This window comes from Marmota monax, unplaced genomic scaffold (assembly GCF_021218885.2).
Source record: "Marmota monax isolate L192 unplaced genomic scaffold, Marmota_monax_Labrador192_F-V1.1 WCK01_AAM20220418_F8-fsc00041, whole genome shotgun sequence".
NCBI classification, from domain to species: Eukaryota; Metazoa; Chordata; class Mammalia; order Rodentia; family Sciuridae; genus Marmota; species Marmota monax.
The window spans coordinates 2,920,144-2,939,366 of record NW_026695238.1 but is presented as its reverse complement, the minus strand read 5'-3'; the positions used below and the strand labels follow the sequence as shown (position 1 = coordinate 2,939,366).

The window sequence follows — 19,223 nt, the reverse complement described above, 5'->3', positions numbered from 1 at the left end:
TTAAGATAGAAAGATTTTCTTTATTAATGTCCCCAACCGTATTTCTTTAGATACAGGAGTTTTGAACTCAAATATTTAGGAGAAAACAAGTTAGGATTGCATTATCCTGCAACTCATTACCAATAACATATTGCAAAGCGAAACAGCTTGGAAAAGAGGGTGGGAGGGGAGGGGAGTGAGGGATGGAAGATAAAAGAAAAGGAATTAAGTTGATCAAGTGGAATTCTTTTTTTTTTTTCCTCTTTTTTTAATTCTTGAGAACTATGAAGTCCTTGCAAGCACAGCTCGTTTCTGCAGATTATTTTCCAAATGCGTACAAAATGGAACCCAAAGGGAGAATCCCTTAAGAACCTGGAGAGGTGCAACACGATGGGCTACGATTATCCAGTAGCAAGCGGTCCAGCCTTCGGTCACCAGCATTTCCTCCTCTGTTCCCAAGAGTTAGCGGGATGAAAACGTCTTCCCCCTCCAAAAGCAAAGAGTAAGAGTGAAGGATGATTTCTGGCTGTCCTTTCCTTCCACCCCACAGTCCTGGACTAGGTAGGGGTAGGATACCAAAGGAACACCAAACAAGAGGAAGGAAGGGTGATTCTTCAGGCAGAGGTCCTGGAGCCACAGGGGCAAGGTCAAGACCCAGTTTTTGCAGAATGGTTCCACCATCTTTCTTCCTATTGAATACTCTGGGGTACCAGGTAATGACTATGTTAATCCCTTAAGGACACCAAATGTATCAAGTAGATGGAGAATCACCTGTCCAATTTCTAGATGGCCCAGATGGACCTGAACTTCAGACGCACTCAATTGTCCAGTACTAGCTAGTTAGCTTAGGCTCATCTATTCAGCAGATCCCTTTGAGGACTCCTAGAGAGCAGTTCTTTAATCTCTCACCAGATGGCAGACAGGTCAAGGCAATCTTTAAACCTTCCAAGGTTAAAGACAGCTCTGTTGTCATGCAGTGACTCTGGCCTGGTTCTCTGTTCCTGAGCTCCACCCATATTTACCCAGAAGGGTTCTCTTCTCAATGTTTCCTGTCCAAATGTCTCACCCATTCCCAAATGAAATCATATTTGATTACCTGTCCCCCTAGATAAAAAGCAGAGCATTGACAGGTGCTGATTCTCAGTCAACCTGAGATCCAGGGCCCTGCTTCTCAGAGCAGGACCAACACCTTATTTCACCTGTCCATGCTTCTGTAAACTACTCTCACTCTGCTTATGGGGCGCCTGGCTTCTCCTGCCCATGGCTGAGCAACTGAACTCTTATCCCTCATTAATAACATAATCTGGTTTTCATGGAAAATGCAGTTATATCCCTCCCTCTTCTCCTTTTTGGGGCCTAACTCTGTCAAAGAGATCACAGAGTAGAATAAGTGGAGCCACTCTAAGTTGTAGGATGGAAGTTTATGGAAAATATGTTCACAGTCTCATCCTTTTCTAGGTTTCCCATCAGGACAGGAAGCTATTGCTAGGCACTGCTACATGTGAGACCAGCAGGGCTGGCCTTAGTAGTCAAACAATTACTAGGGTAATTGTGACGCAGGCAGCTCTGGAACTATTTCAATATCCTGATTTTTTTAGACAGGGTCTCCCTAAGTTGCTGAGGCTGGTCTTAAGAACTTATGATCCTTCTGTCTCAGAGTTGCTAGGATTACAGGTGTGCACCACTACACCTGGAATCTTTTATTTTTCTTGGTCCCCTGTCCCACCCCGAGCCCTTTTCTTGAGCTCAAGATGTTGCCCAGGGGCTGGGGATGTGGCTCAAGCAGTAGCGCGCTCGCCTGGTGTGCGTGCGGCCCGGGTTCGATCCTCAGCACCACATACAAACAAAGATGTTGTGTCCGCCGAAAACTAAAAAATAAATATTAAAATTCTGAAAAAAAAAAAAAAAAGATGTTGCCCAGGCTGGCCTTGAACTCCTAGGCTCAAATGATCTCCTTCTCAGCCTCCAGAGCAGGTATATGCCACCTTTTGGCTGCAGCTAGATGTCAATTCTCCTCCTGGCCTCTAGTGAACTGCCTCTCTCCTGGTCCTGAAAGTGGCATGCAATTGGCTGCCTCACACTGGAGGTCAACAAAGTAGTGCCGGGTGAGTAAAGCGCTCTGTGAAGAGCAAGCAAACAAAGGGAACTGCTGATGCCAGGATGGAGACAAGGTTCTGAAAGGAGGGGCAGCAAGAGCATGTGTGTCCCAGGCACATTCTCACCTGCTACCTTCTTCCTAGTATTGTCATTTTAGGATATGCTATGCAGCTGCAGAGCAGACTAGAGATGGCCACTTCATGGCATAGCATTTGGACATGCTACTCTAAGTAGAGGATCCAGCTACAGGCTGACTTCCATTCCTTTGGGTCTGAGTGGCAGCACAGAATACAGAAAGGCCTTTGTCTAAAGTTGTAGGTGAGGGGCTGGGGATGTGGCTCAAGCGGTAGCGCGCTCGCCTGGCATGTGTGCGGCCCGGGTTCGATCCTCAGCACCACATACAAACAAAGATGTTGTGTCCGCCAAATACTAAAAAATAAATATTAAAAAATTCTCTCTCTCTCTACCTCTATCTCTCTCACTCTCTCTTTAAAAAAATAAAAAATAAATAAAAAAATAAAGTTGTAGGTGAATTCAATTGCTTTGTGAAAACACCTAACATTCTGTGACTGAAAACCCTCACCTGCGGCTCAGTATTCAGCCAGACAGCTCTTGAATCCTTTCAAATGGCAACAGAAACTAACTTGGTAGAAGAGGCCTCCACATCAATGGAAGGAGCTTGGTGCCTCTACATGCCACACCCACCAAAGGTTTCTCCTAATAGCAATAGTGCTGGCAAGTGTACTGGCCTTGATGGGGAGGGGAGCCTAGTTTACCTCAACATCTCTAATTCAAGGGTATAAACAGCAGATAAGCTGGGTATGGTGGCCCAGGCCTATAATCCCAGCAGCATGGGAGGCTGAGGCCCTAAGCAACTTAGTGAGACCCTGTTTCTAAATAAAAACACAAAAAAGGGCTGGAGATGTGGCTCAATGGTTGAGCATCCCTGGGTTTAATTCCTGGTACACACACAAAAAAAAAAAGGGGGGGGGGAGAGTGCACGAGCGAGTGCACACGTGGAGAATAAACAGTCTTGAGAACAAGACAGCCCAAATTTTATCAGGAGCAGAACTAAGACCTGACACCTTGTCTAAAGACTGAATTTTTTAAGTCCTTTGCCAGGTTGGGCTCTCCCACACAGAGCTACACTGTTCACAGCTCTGTTCATCACTTCCACCCTGACCAAGGTGGCCTTCCTTTCCACGCCACCTTCCTGCTGAGCAGACCAGGAGAACAAACACTTGGAGTGATTCCAGGCCTCTTTACACAACTAAATGTCCATAAGCAACTTACTCTCACACATTGAGAATAGTGATTTAGTAAAAAGGTCCCTTTGTTTTTCCTAGCTGCCATTCTTTCAGCTCACAAAGATGTGGAAACAAGGAAACCCCTCCTGGTCCATTAAGAAGTGAAACTCTGTGAACCCCACCTTCACTCTTGTAGCTACAGGCCCAGCCCAGTCCTGCTGGTCTCACATGCAGCACTGCCCAGACACCAGCAGGGCCAGGCCATCAGTATCCATTTTCTTCTGGGTTAGTTCAGTCCTGTCCTACTTACGTGATTGTTTTCATTTCTTTTTTCTCGGCATCTGGGCGTGCACGGTTCAGCACCTTGAGGAAGTCAGATGTTTTTGCCCGCATACGAGTGTGAATATAGGCCTGGGAGCAAACACAGCAGGTACTGAAGCAGAGGTATGCTCTAGAAAGACAACTCTTTCCTTAGGAATAGCCATTGGGAAAATTTGGGAGCATATACTGGGAAAACTGACCCAGGCCACATAGGAAGCAGAAAGGGGAGCAATTCTATAAACACAAACTCATCTCTCTGCCTTTTCAGTGCCGGGATCAAATCCAGGCCCCTGTGCATGCTAGGTAAGCCCTCCACCACTGAGTCACTCCCCCACGCCTAGCACAGGGATGATTTCTTGAAGTCCCTGGAAGTATCTACTTAAGAAACATATCAATAACCTGGACCCAGAAGCTGGTGCCTCCTCACCTTAGAGCACTTGATATGGTAGTGCAAGTAGTCCCGGAATGTGTGGATCAGGTTGATGGTGTTGTCTCGAGCGCTAGCGTTGGTGTGGCGAGGGAACAGCACTGAGGGTGAGGGGAACAGACAAGGCATCAGGGCGCAGCACGAATGCCAAAGGACTGGAGAGATCAGCAGCCTGTAGGCAACTTCATGCTCTCTGCCTGAGTTCAGTCTCTTTGCTTCAGTAATCACAAGCAGGGTTTTGACCTTGTGACAAAGTGGGTGAAGAGTATAGCCAGGGGGCGCTGCCAATGAGTGCAAACAGGGGAGTTCATGGGAGAATATGGGGCATTGGCCTGAGCACTCATTCCAGGTCTGTAATTTGTGATGGTACATGCTGCATCACATCTATTCCCTGACTGCCACATGGTTACCAATTCCTGCCTATCCTGAGTTCTTTGTGTTGAAGTACAAAGTAAGACTTTAGTGAAATGTGATCCCAGAGAAAATCTTATATTTTTGCTGGAGAAAACCAATCAGTGGGATCTGCTTGATATAAGGATCTGAACTTTCTTGACAGGCTGGGCTCCAATCATCTGCAGATCTGTGTTCCTCCTTTCCCTTGGGCTTTTTGGAATTCTCTTATCTTTTGCACCTCCTTTACTCATTGATCTTAGTATCAGCAAGACCCCCAAAGTTTTGCTGAAATGAAAAGGAATGTCTTGGCCTAAAAAGAAATGGACATTAGGCTAGGAGGTAACTGTTTCAAAGAATCTACTATGTACATGACTGTAAATTTACCAAGATCTTATGTACCATAAAGAGATGTTGCCAATTAAACTGAACACCATGAAAATTAAGGTGCACCTAAAGTTCAAGGACAATAATATGGGGGGAAAGTATATATATCTTAAATTTAACATAATATGATAAATCAAGAAATTCATCAATAAGCAGGTACACCTTCAGCTCAAAGGTCAATTAAATAAAACTTTATAAAACATTTCAGTGGTATTAGGTACGTGTGTGAATGAACCAGTTCACAGGTTGAAGTGTTGGAAGGAGAAAAGACTGGAGTTCGTTTCTTCAGTGGTAAAGGAAAATAAATGAATAATAGCTGAGCTCAGGCTTAAGCAGCAAAAAAACCAAGAAATATCAAATGACAATGAACTCTAACTGCTTAGCAAAGCTGATGTGGTTTTGTCCCTAACTCTTGACATCAGAAGCTATCCTTTTTGCCTTAATATTTAAGAAAAGGAGAGAAAAGAAAAAGGAAATGATTACTGTACAAAAATAGCACCTGACTACTCTGTAATCAGTGCACCCTGACACCCTCCCACGGGCACAGTGGTGGCAACAGGAACAAGTTGATATGCCTGCTTCTGCCTATCTTAAAACATTAACCAAGGCTCTTCTGATTTATGCACTCTGCTGTGAACTCAGGAAGGCCACATGAGAGGCACCTATACCCAGCTCACCAAAGGTAATGTAGCCAATGTTGTCGCCCACAGCGGCATCTGTATCTTTCAGTTCCAGAGGAGGTTCCCTGTGGCTAAAGAGGACCTGGGGGGCTGTGTGGCTGGCTCGACGTCCTTCTTTGAACTCCTGTGGAGACAAAGCAAGATAAGCTGGTGTAAGATGAGCAGCAATTTATGCTATGGTGTGTGTCCTATGCAGTGTGACTTTTGTAGCCCCCTGGACCAGCAGATGGCTAAAAATAAACTATGCCTGACCTGAACCATACAGTGCTGACTGCTCTAGTGCACTTTAGGTTCAAAAGGGCTAGATTACAAAGTACTTAACAAGCCAGATCTTCCAATGTGATGCAAAAGATTGTTAATCCTTTTCCTCTTCTTTTTTATTTTTATTTTGCAGTACTGTATTTTAAACCCAGGGGTGCTTTATCACTGTGGTGCTTCTCCTTCCCCCTTTAAATTTTTGTGACAGGGTCTTGCTTCTTGCCAAGTTGCCCAGGCTGGCCTCAAACTTGACATTCTTCTGCCTTAGCTTCCTGAGAAGCTTCAATCACATGTGTGCACCAATCCCAGCTCCTTTCTCTCATTCTAGACTAACATAGGTGATAAAATTATATCTAACACTAAACAAATTGCAAGGCACTGGTTACATTTAAGATAAGTACTACTGCTCCTTACTGTCTTATGAGTAAATGTAATGTAAAAAAAGGTTGGATTTTTAAGGAAGTCTTTAAAACTCCATGGTGAACACAGGCTTTAGTTGGTCTTACCTCCCTCCTATCTATGCACAGAAAGCCTTCATGAGTCAACAAATTTCCCAGGGTTCCCATGGCCCCCACCTCCATTTTTTCCAGTTTCAGGAATACCATGCTTTCTGGGTCCCAGACCTTTACCCAAGTTCTATTTGTTGAGGTTTCCTAGAACCTGTCAACATTTAGAATTCATCAATCAAAATTCTAGAGCAAATTTAAGCCATTCTTGGGAGCAGATGATAATGGAGCTGTGAGTTGTCTTGGTGCTCAGAAAGACAGCAAGACCTTGTACCATGAGAAATAACATGATTTTTAATTCTTTTTTTTTTTAAAAGAGAGAGAGAACTATTTATTATTTATTTTTTGGCGGACACAACATCTTTGTTTGTTATGTGGTGCTGAGGATCGAACCCGGGCCGCACGCACGCCAGGTGAGCGCGCTACCGCTTGAGCCACATCCCCAGCCCCGATTTTTAATTCTTGTTCCTTAGTGGCCCTGAACAAAATATCAACATTCTATACAAGAACTCATCACTCTTTTTTTTTTTTTTGAGAGAGAGAATTTTTTTTTAATATTTATTTTTTAGTTATCGGTGTACATAACACCTTCGTTTGTATGTGGTGCTGAGGATGGAATCCGGGCTGCACGCATGCCAGGCGAGCATGCTACCGCTTGAGCCACGTCCCCAGCCCCCTCATCACTCTTAATAAAATGTATTTTTCCTCACCAAATTACCAAAAAATGATTGAGGATGTAAAAATCAGGCTATTTCTTTTATTTTCTAATTTACAGACCTCAGACTTTTACAGTCCATACATTTCTATGTAAATGGACAAGAGATAGAAGGCATCCCTTTGGTAACTTTCTAACACACAGGATGATTCAAATTAATTGTAGGGGTAGGCTGGGGGTACAGCTCAGTGGTACAGTGCTTGGCTGGCATGTATAAACCCCTGGGTTCAATTCCCAGCAACCCCCCACCTTGACCCCGGCCAAAAAAAAAAAAAACACCAAAAAACGACCTCATTCATTGAGTAACCTTTTAAGACAGGGCACAAGTGCAGAGCTGAAGGCTTTCCAAAGTCTCTGAGGTTAGGAAACTGAAAGCAGGGTCACATAAGTAATTAGATCTGCTATGTTCTTTTGCTGCTGCTTATTACCTCTTCTATAATGCCAACTCCAATAGCCAGGGAGAGTTGGCTGTTCTCTTATTGGTGCTGCCATCTGTTTTCTACAAAACTTCTATGATGACACTTTATATTAATGTGTCTGGCTTCCCTACCAGGTTGAGTTCTTTAAGTCACAGCTCCTGCTTTATTCATCTTTGTTTCTATTCCTCTGTCCTTCAAAGAAGCTGTCCAGCACAGGCCTGCTGAAGGAAAGAAAGTGCTTCTGCCCCAGCTGATACAGGATCACTGCACCATAAAAAGAGTAAGAAGCATGTTTCCATTTGCAGGTAGGAAGAACACACACTGATTAGCAAGTCCTCAGCAAAGGATAGATAATGTGTAGGGAGTCCCACTCACCAGAATCTGGGATACTTCCTCCAAACAAGCCTTGCCTGGCTTCCAAAAGTTTGTGGGAAAGAAATGACTATAAACTGTGTCAGATTAGTTTCCACCTCAACACATTTTGTTTTCCAATGGAAAAATATTTGGGGAAGCAGGGAAGGAGCCAAGATAATCCCAAATAATATTTGCAAAGCAAAGCTTCTGAAATTGTCCTTCTTTGGAAAATGCCTTTAATCTATAAAAATTGGGAAGTTTTCTATTTTCTATTGGTTCTACTTTTTAGCCTTAAGGGATCAAACAGAACAATAAATGCTTGTATTTTCTTGTTTATTCAGTGTCTCTACATATTAAAGTCTCAAAAATCATAGGTAATCATGTGTTATTCACAACAGATGGGGAATCTGTAAACTTGTGGTGACTCGACACCATTTCATTAGTCTGTGTATGGAAAATAATACATTTTAATCTGATGTCTTTGTTTTTTCTTGATTATCTCTCTTATACTTAAAAACAACAAATCCATCTTAACATTCCCCCATCTTTGTGTCTGTATTACAGGTAAACCAACCATATTGCCTTCCTTTTTTCTCTATGACTAGAGCATCTTTTGAATATAAGGATACTATTTCTTTCTTTCATCAAAGTATAATTTGTCATAGGAAGTTCAGAACAAATCCAAACAGATACAGCAATTTTAAATATAAAATCTTAAATCAGGATATAAGCATAGTCCCCCACCCCCTTATTAGGGATCTAACCCAGGGGTCCTTTACCACTGAGCTACATCCCCAGGCCTTTTATTAGGGTTTTGCTAAGTTTCTGAGGCCTTGGATTTGCAATCCTCTGATCTTAGCCTACCAAGTTGCTGAGACTATAGGTATGCAACACTGTTCCTGGCAAGCATAGACTTAAGGAGCATTGATCCCCTCCTGGGATCAATGGCAGTCATTTACAAAAAAAGATCCATCTTTCAGGTAAATATAACCTTAGAGAAGGGAGGGCTTTCTAACACCCTGACTCAAAATCTAGAATCCAAAAGAGAAAACTGATCAATTTGATTACATAAAACAAACTACCATGTGAAGACAAATCCCACAAAACGTAGTTGGACAAATTGGAAAAATAACTGCCATTCTTACCAGATGAAGATGAAGGGCTAACCTCACTAGAATATACAGAAATTGGGCTGGGGCTGTAGCTCAGTGGTAGAGCGCCAGCCTTACATGGTGAGGCACTGGGTCTGATCCTCAGCACCATATAAAAATAAATAAAGATACTGTGTCCATCTACTACTAAAAATATATATAAAATATATAGAAATTGAGAATATTGACTCAACAGAAAAATGAGCAAAGGACATAAAGAGTCACTTCAGAGGAAAAGAAAAATACATGGTCTTTAACACAAAAAATTCTTTCTTTTTTTTTTTTTTTTGGTACCAGGGATAGAACCCAAGGGCGTTTAACCACTGAGCCAAACACCCAGCCCTTTTTATTTATTTTTAAGACAGGGTCTCACTAAGTTGCTTACAGCTTTGCTAAGTTGCTGAGGCTAACTTTCAACCTGTGATCCTCCTGCCACAGCCTCCTGAGCTGCTGAGTTTATGGGCATGCACCATCATGCCTGGAAACATAAAAGATTTTGACCTCACTTGTAAGAAGATGTAGTAGTAATCACTGTTAATGTATCAGCAGCAGAAATCCAAAAATTTGACTGCACACTGCAGAAATAGGCACTCATCCACTGCTGGTTCGGGGAAAAACATTATAACCCCCCAAAGAGAAGAATTTGGCAATATCTACCAAAATTACTGACTTTGACATGGTGTTCTCATTTTAGGAAATAAAGACAGAAAGTGCCCTCAAAACACTCTTTCAGAACTGCCTAAAAGGTAGACTGTCTTGTCCCAGAACATAAAGAAACTAGTGGTTTCTACTTCACTTTTCTCAGTAGCTTGACTTTAAGATTTTATAATATGAAAAGAATTCTAGTTCTCTAGGAGCATACTGCTGGTCCTATTGCTTTTCATGGAATGAGTCTGAAAGGTTGAAACCTACTAGGCTCCCTACAGGGCTTGGCTGGTACACCCACAAAGACAACACACTTTGGTAGAAAGGCAACCCTGTGAGTGGGGGAACACAATTCCTATCTTTCTCCCAAAGGCAGTAAACAGCCCTCAGAGACTTCATGGTAAGTGACAAAAGCAGGACTTGTGTGTTGATTGGGCTGTTGGTGCATGCCAGCAGGGGAAAGTCCACAATGGCCCACAGCAAGCAGATTAGTGACCATCAGGAACTTCAAACTATATTTCCAAGTCACAATAGTCTGTACTGAGCATCTACTCTTCTTTCCTAGAAACTTAAAATTCTAGACCTAGGTAAAAAAATTCAGACAATTTACTTTGGGACAAACTAAGCTAAAGTCCACTGTTATGGACATTTCCAAAAAATTACCCCAGCTTCTTAATCTGGAAAGGGTGGCAGGACAGATGGCTTCTGAACTCAATTTTTTTCCCATTACTAGAATGGACAGTCACTAACTGGAAAGATGGCAATTAAAAAAATCCAACAGAGCCGGTTTCTCCTTTTAGGTAAGCATCCCTAACCCTACCATTTGAGTTTGAGGAAAGAGTTTAAATTCATTAAAAACAAAAACCAACCAAACAACCAAACAAAAACTCCGAAGGAACACATCTCCAATAAACTCTCCAGGATAAGGCCTGTTTAAGGTATAAAAATAAGTTAAGATATTTCCTGGAATAAAATGGAACAAGATTGGTGTGGGGGGAAACCCCAGCCAAGTCTAAATATATACTTCATAGCTTTTAAAATTAGTGCCTTAGTTTGGATTTAGCCCAATTCTAAGTTACTGCATTAAATTTCCCTGTCAATTCTGTATAAAAATACATGAAATGACTGACTCAAGGCTTACTTTAAGGACCTTCAAAATTTGTGTGTGTGTATGTGTTTGTGTGTATTAGTACTATAATGCCAAAGTGTTAGTATTTCAAATTCTTTTGCAGAGACTCTCAAACCCGTTTGATTAATTAGCCAAAACACAAAAAGTTACTAGAGATGGATCAAACTGAGGACATGTTCTGAAGATTCTCCTAGTCACTGAGGGCTACCAACACATAATCTCAGTATGTTAAGCACAGCTGTCTTTCAACTCTATTTGGCAAAAAAGATTTCGTTCCAAAAGTTTAAAATCTTATCACTCTGACAAGGAATAAAATGATAATGTACTGAGGTCTTAAAAATTTTTAACTACTATACTCTATTTTGAATGCTGAGCTATCTCAGAAGAAACCAGCCTCAACAATTAGAAACCAACATCAACAATTAGCTCTCTTCCTATAGTCAGCAATTGGCTAGCAGACAAGATGCCTCAGCTACAATGGATGAAATGAATCAAACTATACCAAAACTCCAATCACAAAGTGTCACTAACACACACCATTACTCTTTTTGGCAGAAGCACAGTTTCTTAGGGAGGCATTCTACAGTGATTCCAACTCAAGCTGAGCCTCTTTACCAGGTCAACAACTTCATCTATGAATGCAGTGGTCTACTACTTAAGAATTTACCATACACCTTTTTTTTTTTTTTGGTTCTGGGGATTGAACTCAGGGGCACTCGACCACTAAACCATATCCCCAGCCCTATTTTCTATTTTATTTAGAGGCAGGGTCTCACTGAGTGGCTTAGCACCTTGCTTTTGCTGAGGCTGACTTTGAACTCACAGTCCTCCTGCCTCAGCCTCCTGAGCCGCTGGGATACAGGCATGCACCACTATATCTGGCTACCATAGACCATGCTTAAAAGACTGTACAACAATACATGCCAAGAATAGACCCTGTTAAGAATCTGAGGAAATGTGACCAAAGATTTAGATCTAAGACTCCATGATAGGAAGGATACTTAACATTTAGTCATGGTTAGTATGTTTAATACCCAATTCATCCTCTTGCCCTGTCCTACAAGGCTGAAACCACTAAAATATAACATTCAGTGAGTTTGATTGAGGGTATTTATTAAATCTTCAACAAGTTCCAACATCAACAGAGCTGCTGGTTCTTACTTCTATGCTTGCAGTGTTTTGGTGCAAAGATGTAAGTCACCATGCCGTTGTTTTTCCCCAAGATGTCCACTTCATACCTGCATGAACACCTTTCCAATGACCACATCATCGTCATCCTTAAACACTGTGCTGAAGACTACTGTGACTCTGTCCTTTTTAGATTCAACATACCTGCAAGGAACAAAATCAAGGAGAGTTAAGTACAGAATCAGAAGGGGGTTCTGGCAATAAGGTCATCTTAAAAAAAAAAAAAAAAAAAAAAAAAAAAAAAGGAAAGAAAATAACTTCATCTACAAGTAAAGACGACTACAGTTTTTAAGTTTCGGAATCCCTGAATCCATAAAGCAGAGGCATGCCAAGAGACTAGTATTTGTGGCCAACAAAGTCAGTGTAATAAATGCATCCTAAGAGGCGGGAAGTGTAAATCATCAAAAGTAGATTTTATTAACTTGTATTATCAGGCATGACATGGAATCTAGAGTTAGTGATTCTCAGAATGCCACTTAACTTATGGTCAGCCTATGCTGCCTAATGATCTGCTAGTCTCTCTTAAGTTGGCCTTGAACTATTATTAATCCTCCAGCCTCAGTCTCTGGAGTCCTAGGGATTACAGGTCTAATATCTACCACACCTAGCTCAGGGCTATTTTCTTAAACAGGACTATTAATGCCTTAAAGGAAAGGCTGGCATTTTCTTTTCATCTTTTGTTCACTCTGAATATATGAAGATTAGGAAAAGTAGACTATTTTCCCCCTTACCATCTACATCATGGTTTAAGAAATTGTATAAGATGCATCAATGTTTATAGCAGCTCAACTCACAATAGCCAAGTTACGAAATCAACGTAGGTGGCCCTTCAACAGATGAATGGATAAAGAAAATGTTGTACATACACACAATGGAATATTACTCAGCTGTAAAGAATGGAATCATGGCACTGTAGGCAAATAGAGGGAACTGGAGACTATCATGCTAAGTGAAATAAGCCAATGCCAAAACTCCCATATTCATGTATAAATATACCACCAGCGTAACTCTATGTCCTGTAAAATGACAAGAATGGAAGTCATGCTCCATGTATGTATGTTAAAATACACTCTATTGTCATGTATAACTAAAAAGAACAAATTTAAAAAAAGAAGAAAAAGAAAAAACAGCACGAGAAAAGCATTTCAGGGGGATAAATACGATAGAGTTTAAAGTTTGACCATACTATATTTCTTTCACTAAGTACCATTCTAGTGTAACAGCCTCAAACAGGTTTTAAGACCAAATTCTATACTCACATGGTTTCGTCATCTCTATAATGGATAACTGCCCTGTTCTCTCCTTCCTTGCCCTCTTCTTGGAATTGGAAGTATTTCTCAAACACAGAGGCAAAACAATTTCGCTTCAACATGCCAGCCTGATGTACAATGGAATCCTTGGATGCAGGCAGATTTTCAAGGTCATATAGCAAAGAGACATTGTATCCTGGAAGGGGAAAATATCACCCAGCAGCCACATTAAAAACAAAAACCTCCTGTAAAGAAACCAAATCTCTCAAGCAAACACAGACTAGAGGAATTAAAACAAATCTACAGCAATAATAACAAAATAACTTTTCAGGTTCTGATGATATTTCACTTTCTCTCAGTGTTTATAGTTTTCACCAAGGGGAGAATGTTGGCCAATTCCATAAAAATCTTAATTCTTGTAAAATCCCTGTAAATATTTATAGCTAATTAAAAAACACTAGGCACGTATAACTAACAAATAAAAAAAAACCCCACTAAGCAAAAATTTGGATCAATATCAAAGATATTATAAACACGGAATGGAAGTCAAAATCTAGAAAATTTGATTAGAAACTTAGTGTTCCTGAGAGTGCTGCAAAAGAAACCATACATGATGTTGACTTATAATGAAATACATAATCTTTTTCTGCTGGTTTGATGTGCCAACATTGTCAGAGTTGGGTGTCTTTCCAATAAAATACATCCTTTTAACATGCTATTGCAAACCTTTTTTGAAAGGAGACAAGGAAGAAAATCCAAGTGTCTGCTCATATATACATTCCCCATAGCTTTTAGTTGTATATATTGTAAAAATTTCAAAGTTCTTTTAAAAACACTTTGCTGCATTTGATTTCTGCAATAATTCTTTGACAGCAGGCCAGATAAGGTTATTCTAATTTTACAGAGGGAAAGAGAGGTTCAAAGGAGCAGTGATTTGCCAAATGCAGCAGCATGACAGACTAGTACAGGCTCTATTTTGAGCTGAACAGAACGGGGTCCAAACTTGGACTTGTGCCCTTGTGACCTTGGAAAAGTGCCTAACCTGGGCAATTCCCACATATATTAAAAAAAGGTGTAAGTAAATGGAGGAGACTACTGTAAATATTAACAGAATATATAGTATTTAAATACCTGGAACATAGCAGGTCATCAATAAATGGGACAGAAAAGAACTGAAATCAGTTTGCTGATCAATAGAACATTCTGCCTCTTATGGCATGTGGACTACAGATTCCAGAAAACAGGGCTGGGACCACTTGATTATATAATCAAGTGACTATTAAGTGCCCAAAAGCCTAGATATGTTTTTGTAAGAATACCAGTACATCACTGAGGATCATTTCACATTCTAGGCAACTGATTGAAATAATTTAACCAGTAAATTCTGAAAATCTCAAACTTATATACACTATTTTATTTTTTCCCAAGAGCATTCCTAAGATCTATGTTTTTTTTTGCTGATCTACTCTCTTTGTGAGCATAGGCCATGTAAATCTATTCTAGGTAATTCTTAGCATATTTGTGGCATTCTGGTATTAAATAACAGTAATCATTGCTACATTTTGTGCACCTGAAAACCAAGCAAATAGAGATTTGCTGGGTCTATGAAATCAAATCAAATAAAACTATAACTAAAGTCTAACCTTAAATTTTAAGACTTCTGACATGAATAGGACATACTGAGAATGAAGAAAAGTAACAATCTATTATAGCCAGTTGAGTTTTCTAAACTTGCCTTAGTAAATCCAATAAACAAAGTGAAGAAAAGATGCTACTTTCACATGTTTATACTTTATACTTGTAGGAACTCAGGGTCTGCAATCTAGCAATATTTGTGCTATAGCAAGAGATGGAAGAGAAGACCAAGGGAGAGAAACACCAACTCCCTATGTTGGGATCTTGGCTGTGACAAGCATGCCCAAGGGTTCCAACATATGTTCTACATCTGTTTGTTTCTTTATTCCTCTCTGTTAAATTCTGGATTCCTCAAGCCTACAGTGTTATTTATCTTGGTTTGTATTTCTGTGATACATTTGTTACATTAATTTGAGGATTAACAAATTTCAGTGTTCTTTATGGACTCCAAAAGCTTCCATCCATAGGCCAGGATGTTGCTCAGTGGCAGAGCACTTGTAGAGACTTGCCTAACATGTGAGGCCCTGGGTTTGATCCCTGGCAGCCTCTCAAAACAAAAACTTCACCCACAAATATTCCTAGTAACATGGCACATTCCAAAGGCACCTTTATTAGTCCCCCCTCACCCCAAAGCAAAAATATAGGAGACATAAATTCTAATGGGGGCAGGAGGCAGTCATGTTGTGAATTTATCAAATTTTAAGGGGGTCTGGGGAATAAAAACTAGCCAAAGTAACTCTTGGTAATAGAATAGGAGACACACAAACAGAGACCTTCCTTCTCAGAACAGTTTATCAGTCAAGGTATAAAGTAACAATATTTGAGGAATAAATACTATGTTCAAATGATCCTACTATGTGGATTCACTCTGGGACCCTGCTAAACCCTCTAAGCTGAGGCATGCCATTGGGTCACAGGGGTTAAAAATGCTATTCTGTCTTTACACTTTAAACCTCCTTTAAAGCAAAAGAACACAGCTGTGTTACTCATGAATGGCATAGTGCATTTCAATTTCTTCAAAGAAACACATCTATCATCTCTCAGAAAAATGGATTGAAGAGGGGGCTAACATTTTTTGTTACTTGAAAATAGTGTTGACGAATATTTCTATTTCTTCTCCAAATATGCAGTATACAGGGAAAGGTATTGCCAGGGACTGTGAGTGGAATCAATATTTGCTCATTAGTCTTTTCAAAAGACATTTTAATCACCATACTCAATAGAGGTGGCCCCCTGGCTGAAAGATTAAGGAAGAACCATTTTTAGCCCCATCATGAAAATGCTAATAATAAACATGAATTCTGCATACTCCACTATGTACCTGTAAACAGACTGCTTTAAAGGTTACTTTTATGGAGGAAGTGGAACGAGGACTGGGCCTCTGCAGACAAATGAATAGTATTTAAATAAAATCCTTTGGTTAGGAAAATCATAATACAAACAGGACATGTCTCTTCATGTTATTTCATAGTTGCTCACATGACTACATACCTGATTCCGGATTTACCAAGAAACTCCCGTACACCCTCTTTAATAACTAGGAGGAGGAAAAAAAAAAAGTCAATCCAAAGTCCATGATAATTTTTATATTTCTGAGGCTCAAAGTACTTGACAAGTTCTTCTCAGCTAGCATTCTTTTTAACTTTTATTTGGCAAGTGGAAAGCTAGAAGGGGAAGCAAATTTATCTAAGTCACCAAAGAGGTGCCTCTTAAAACTGGATTAGTTTAGGAGCTATCTTTCAAAGATTTGATTAGATTCGGATACTCTGTTCTCCTTCATATTCTGCATTGCACTCAATCATCTTTTGGTTTTGAGAGAGCAGAAGGATGACAATTGCTATCATAGAGAATAGATTACCAATCTATTACCAACTAAATGTATGCCAAGCCACAACCCTGGTGAACAAATAAAAAACAGGATTGTTGGAAACTAATTTCTGTTAGCCTGCTATCTTAAATTTACTTAGCTCATAAAAAGCTTTTAAGACAGGACAGTAGATAATGGAATCTCAGTTACTAATAACTGGTTCAACAAGTTGGTGGCACTCTATCTGGCTTTGCCCCCAAACCAATACTTACTGCTCGTAGTTTTCTGGTTTTTTTTTTTTTTCAAAGTAAATGACAAAACCAAAGCCCTCTTTACACCTTCATATTTTTTCTGTCAGTAAGACTACTTCTCTTGGTGGAATCTGCTTCTCAAATTATATGGTTAAGGAGACATGCTTTTTATTTTGGAAGGCATGGTTCTGACTTAAAAGTTATATGGGGTATATCAAGCAGTGGACAAGCCGCTATTCGGAGATACAAAAGTAGTAGCTATTGGGCTGGGGCTGTGGCTCAGAGGTAAAGCACTCGCCTAGCATGTGTGAGGCACTGGGTTCGAACCTCAGCACCACATAAAGTAAAACAAAAACATTGTGTCTACCTATAACTAAAAAATAAGTATTAAAAAAAAAAGTAGCTGTTCAAGTCAGTAACAATCTAATAAGCTTTTCAGCGTTTAGCAGTCTTTGTACTTTTAAGTCAAAATATAGACTTGGAATAATGACTAAAGCCCATTAAAAACTTATGGGAGGAAAGATGTCATCAGTATTCCTTAGAAGGTAAGGGCAATATAAAAATGAGGCCAATATACTAAAACTCAGTAGTATAACAGGTTGCAGAATTTTGTCAATAGACAGCCAGTCAATTTCTTACCTTTCTCATCACAAATAAGCCTTTAGTATTTTTGGGATACTAAAGAGTATTTAATCTATGCTGAATTACAAAATTAAAAATGAAAAACACAAGCTTTTGTGTTTTTAGTAGAATTTTAGTAGCCACAGAAAAGCACTGTAAACACAGGTAGCACCGAGTCCTGCTCCATGTAAGCAGGCCCTTGTCTTATTCACAGTTGTGTGCTCAGCAGAGCAATAACCATCTGAAGGAATAGTGTTTTTCTTTTCATCTATGTCCAATGGACTATCTAGTATTAAAAACAAACAAAACCTAGGAATAAACCATATATTTTATGTGCCATTTGAAAAATTATTAAACAGTGAGGTTCTTCTCTAATAGCCCATTTTTTTTTGGGGGGGGGGGTGGAGGGGTGCTGGGGATTGAATCCAAGACCTCATATGCTAAGCAAACATTCTACCACTGAGCTATATCCACAAGTCTGTGCCTGTGCTTAAATATTCTTTAGAAATGTCTTAGAAATGGCCTGCAAATAGTCCACTACACAATTATTTCCTAGTATTTTACACATTTATTTAATAATAAACTTTCTAGCTATTTTCCAATAGCTAGAAGAAATTTCCAATCTGAAAATTTGGGTTATAGCATGGGTCCATGATCACACTGTTAAAGGTAACAGGTTAAGTAATGCCATGTGTCGTTCCTAGTTAGTGATCATATGGACACTATGAGGGATCTTTTACAGACAGTAACTGAAGGGATAGATTCAAAGGCACAGAGTTTATTGGTGGCATACAGTATCCTTCAGGTGTCCCATGTGCCACTTCTCCTAAAGGCTTTGGGAAAAGTAATATCCACATCCACAAGAGTTTGTGCTATCTATGAGTTACACTATCTACAGATACTACAGTATCTGCACTGCATACTACTGTTACTTAGAGGTACTTGGAGGAAGGGGAAATCAGATGTGTGAGAAACCACAGTTCCTTCAATTTAGTTTAACTCTAAGCTTACTCAGTCATTACTAAAGAGTCAGGTTTATACCCTTTTCAACTCCTCTGCACCCTCTCCTCGGCTTTACCAGCCATTCCCTATTACTTCACTTGCATTTTTAACTATGATTCACATTTAAATTTGTGCCATCTCTCTCAATCTGACACCAGGAGATGGATGGAGGCAACCTGTCACTCATCACTGTTAATGTTCCCACACAGCAGCGAAGGCGGATTAAAAAGCCTTTTAAAATGGGCCCATGACAAAGTAACAAGCTTCCTGTGGTTATCACAGGCTGGTCACTGTTCAACCAAGGCAGGGAGCCATTTACTGTGCACTTAGTTCCAACACTTAACATTACTTACTCCACCCACTTGAGTGGGTGGGGCTGGTTCTTTGACCCTTCTGGTAGAGACAAGAATAGCAATATGTTCTGTAGTTCCACTGTAAGCAAAGCAAGGAATGGAAAGAAAATTTAAGACATCTAGTTCAGGAGGTGGGGAAGAAGTTTGGTGGAAGAGTGCTTGCTAGCATGTGCAAAACAAAACAACTACTTCAATGCTGCATTCTCTTCCAGGATTATTACGGCACCTCGCTTTTTAGAAAGGGTTGTCTATGGAAAAATGATTATACAACTTTTTAGTTATCTGTTCAAATGTTCAACACTTCCTTCAAGCAGTTGTCTTGTTTACTTGTGTTCTTTATCTGGTGAGAAGAGTTAGTTACCAACTTTACAAGACTAGGTCTTCCTCTTAAAGTACCCTGAATCCAAATTC

General features: G+C 40.0%; 1 protein-coding gene across 1 annotated transcript in view; it reads right to left on the bottom strand.

The window, feature by feature from the left end:
• Arpc2 (actin related protein 2/3 complex subunit 2) overlaps window positions 1-19,223 on the bottom strand; it is a 31,189-nt gene continuing 11,966 nt past the window's right edge. The window contains exons 5-11 of the mRNA XM_046439722.2: window positions 16,270-16,315; window positions 13,153-13,339; window positions 11,944-12,037; window positions 5,526-5,652; window positions 4,072-4,172; window positions 3,634-3,734; window positions 1-466 (exon numbers count right to left, since the gene is read on the bottom strand). Coding sequence (XP_046295678.1) covers window positions 442-466; window positions 3,634-3,734; window positions 4,072-4,172; window positions 5,526-5,652; window positions 11,944-12,037; window positions 13,153-13,339; window positions 16,270-16,315 — 681 coding nt within the window. The 3' untranslated portion in view covers window positions 1-441. The remainder of the gene's footprint in view (window positions 467-3,633; window positions 3,735-4,071; window positions 4,173-5,525; window positions 5,653-11,943; window positions 12,038-13,152; window positions 13,340-16,269; window positions 16,316-19,223) is intronic.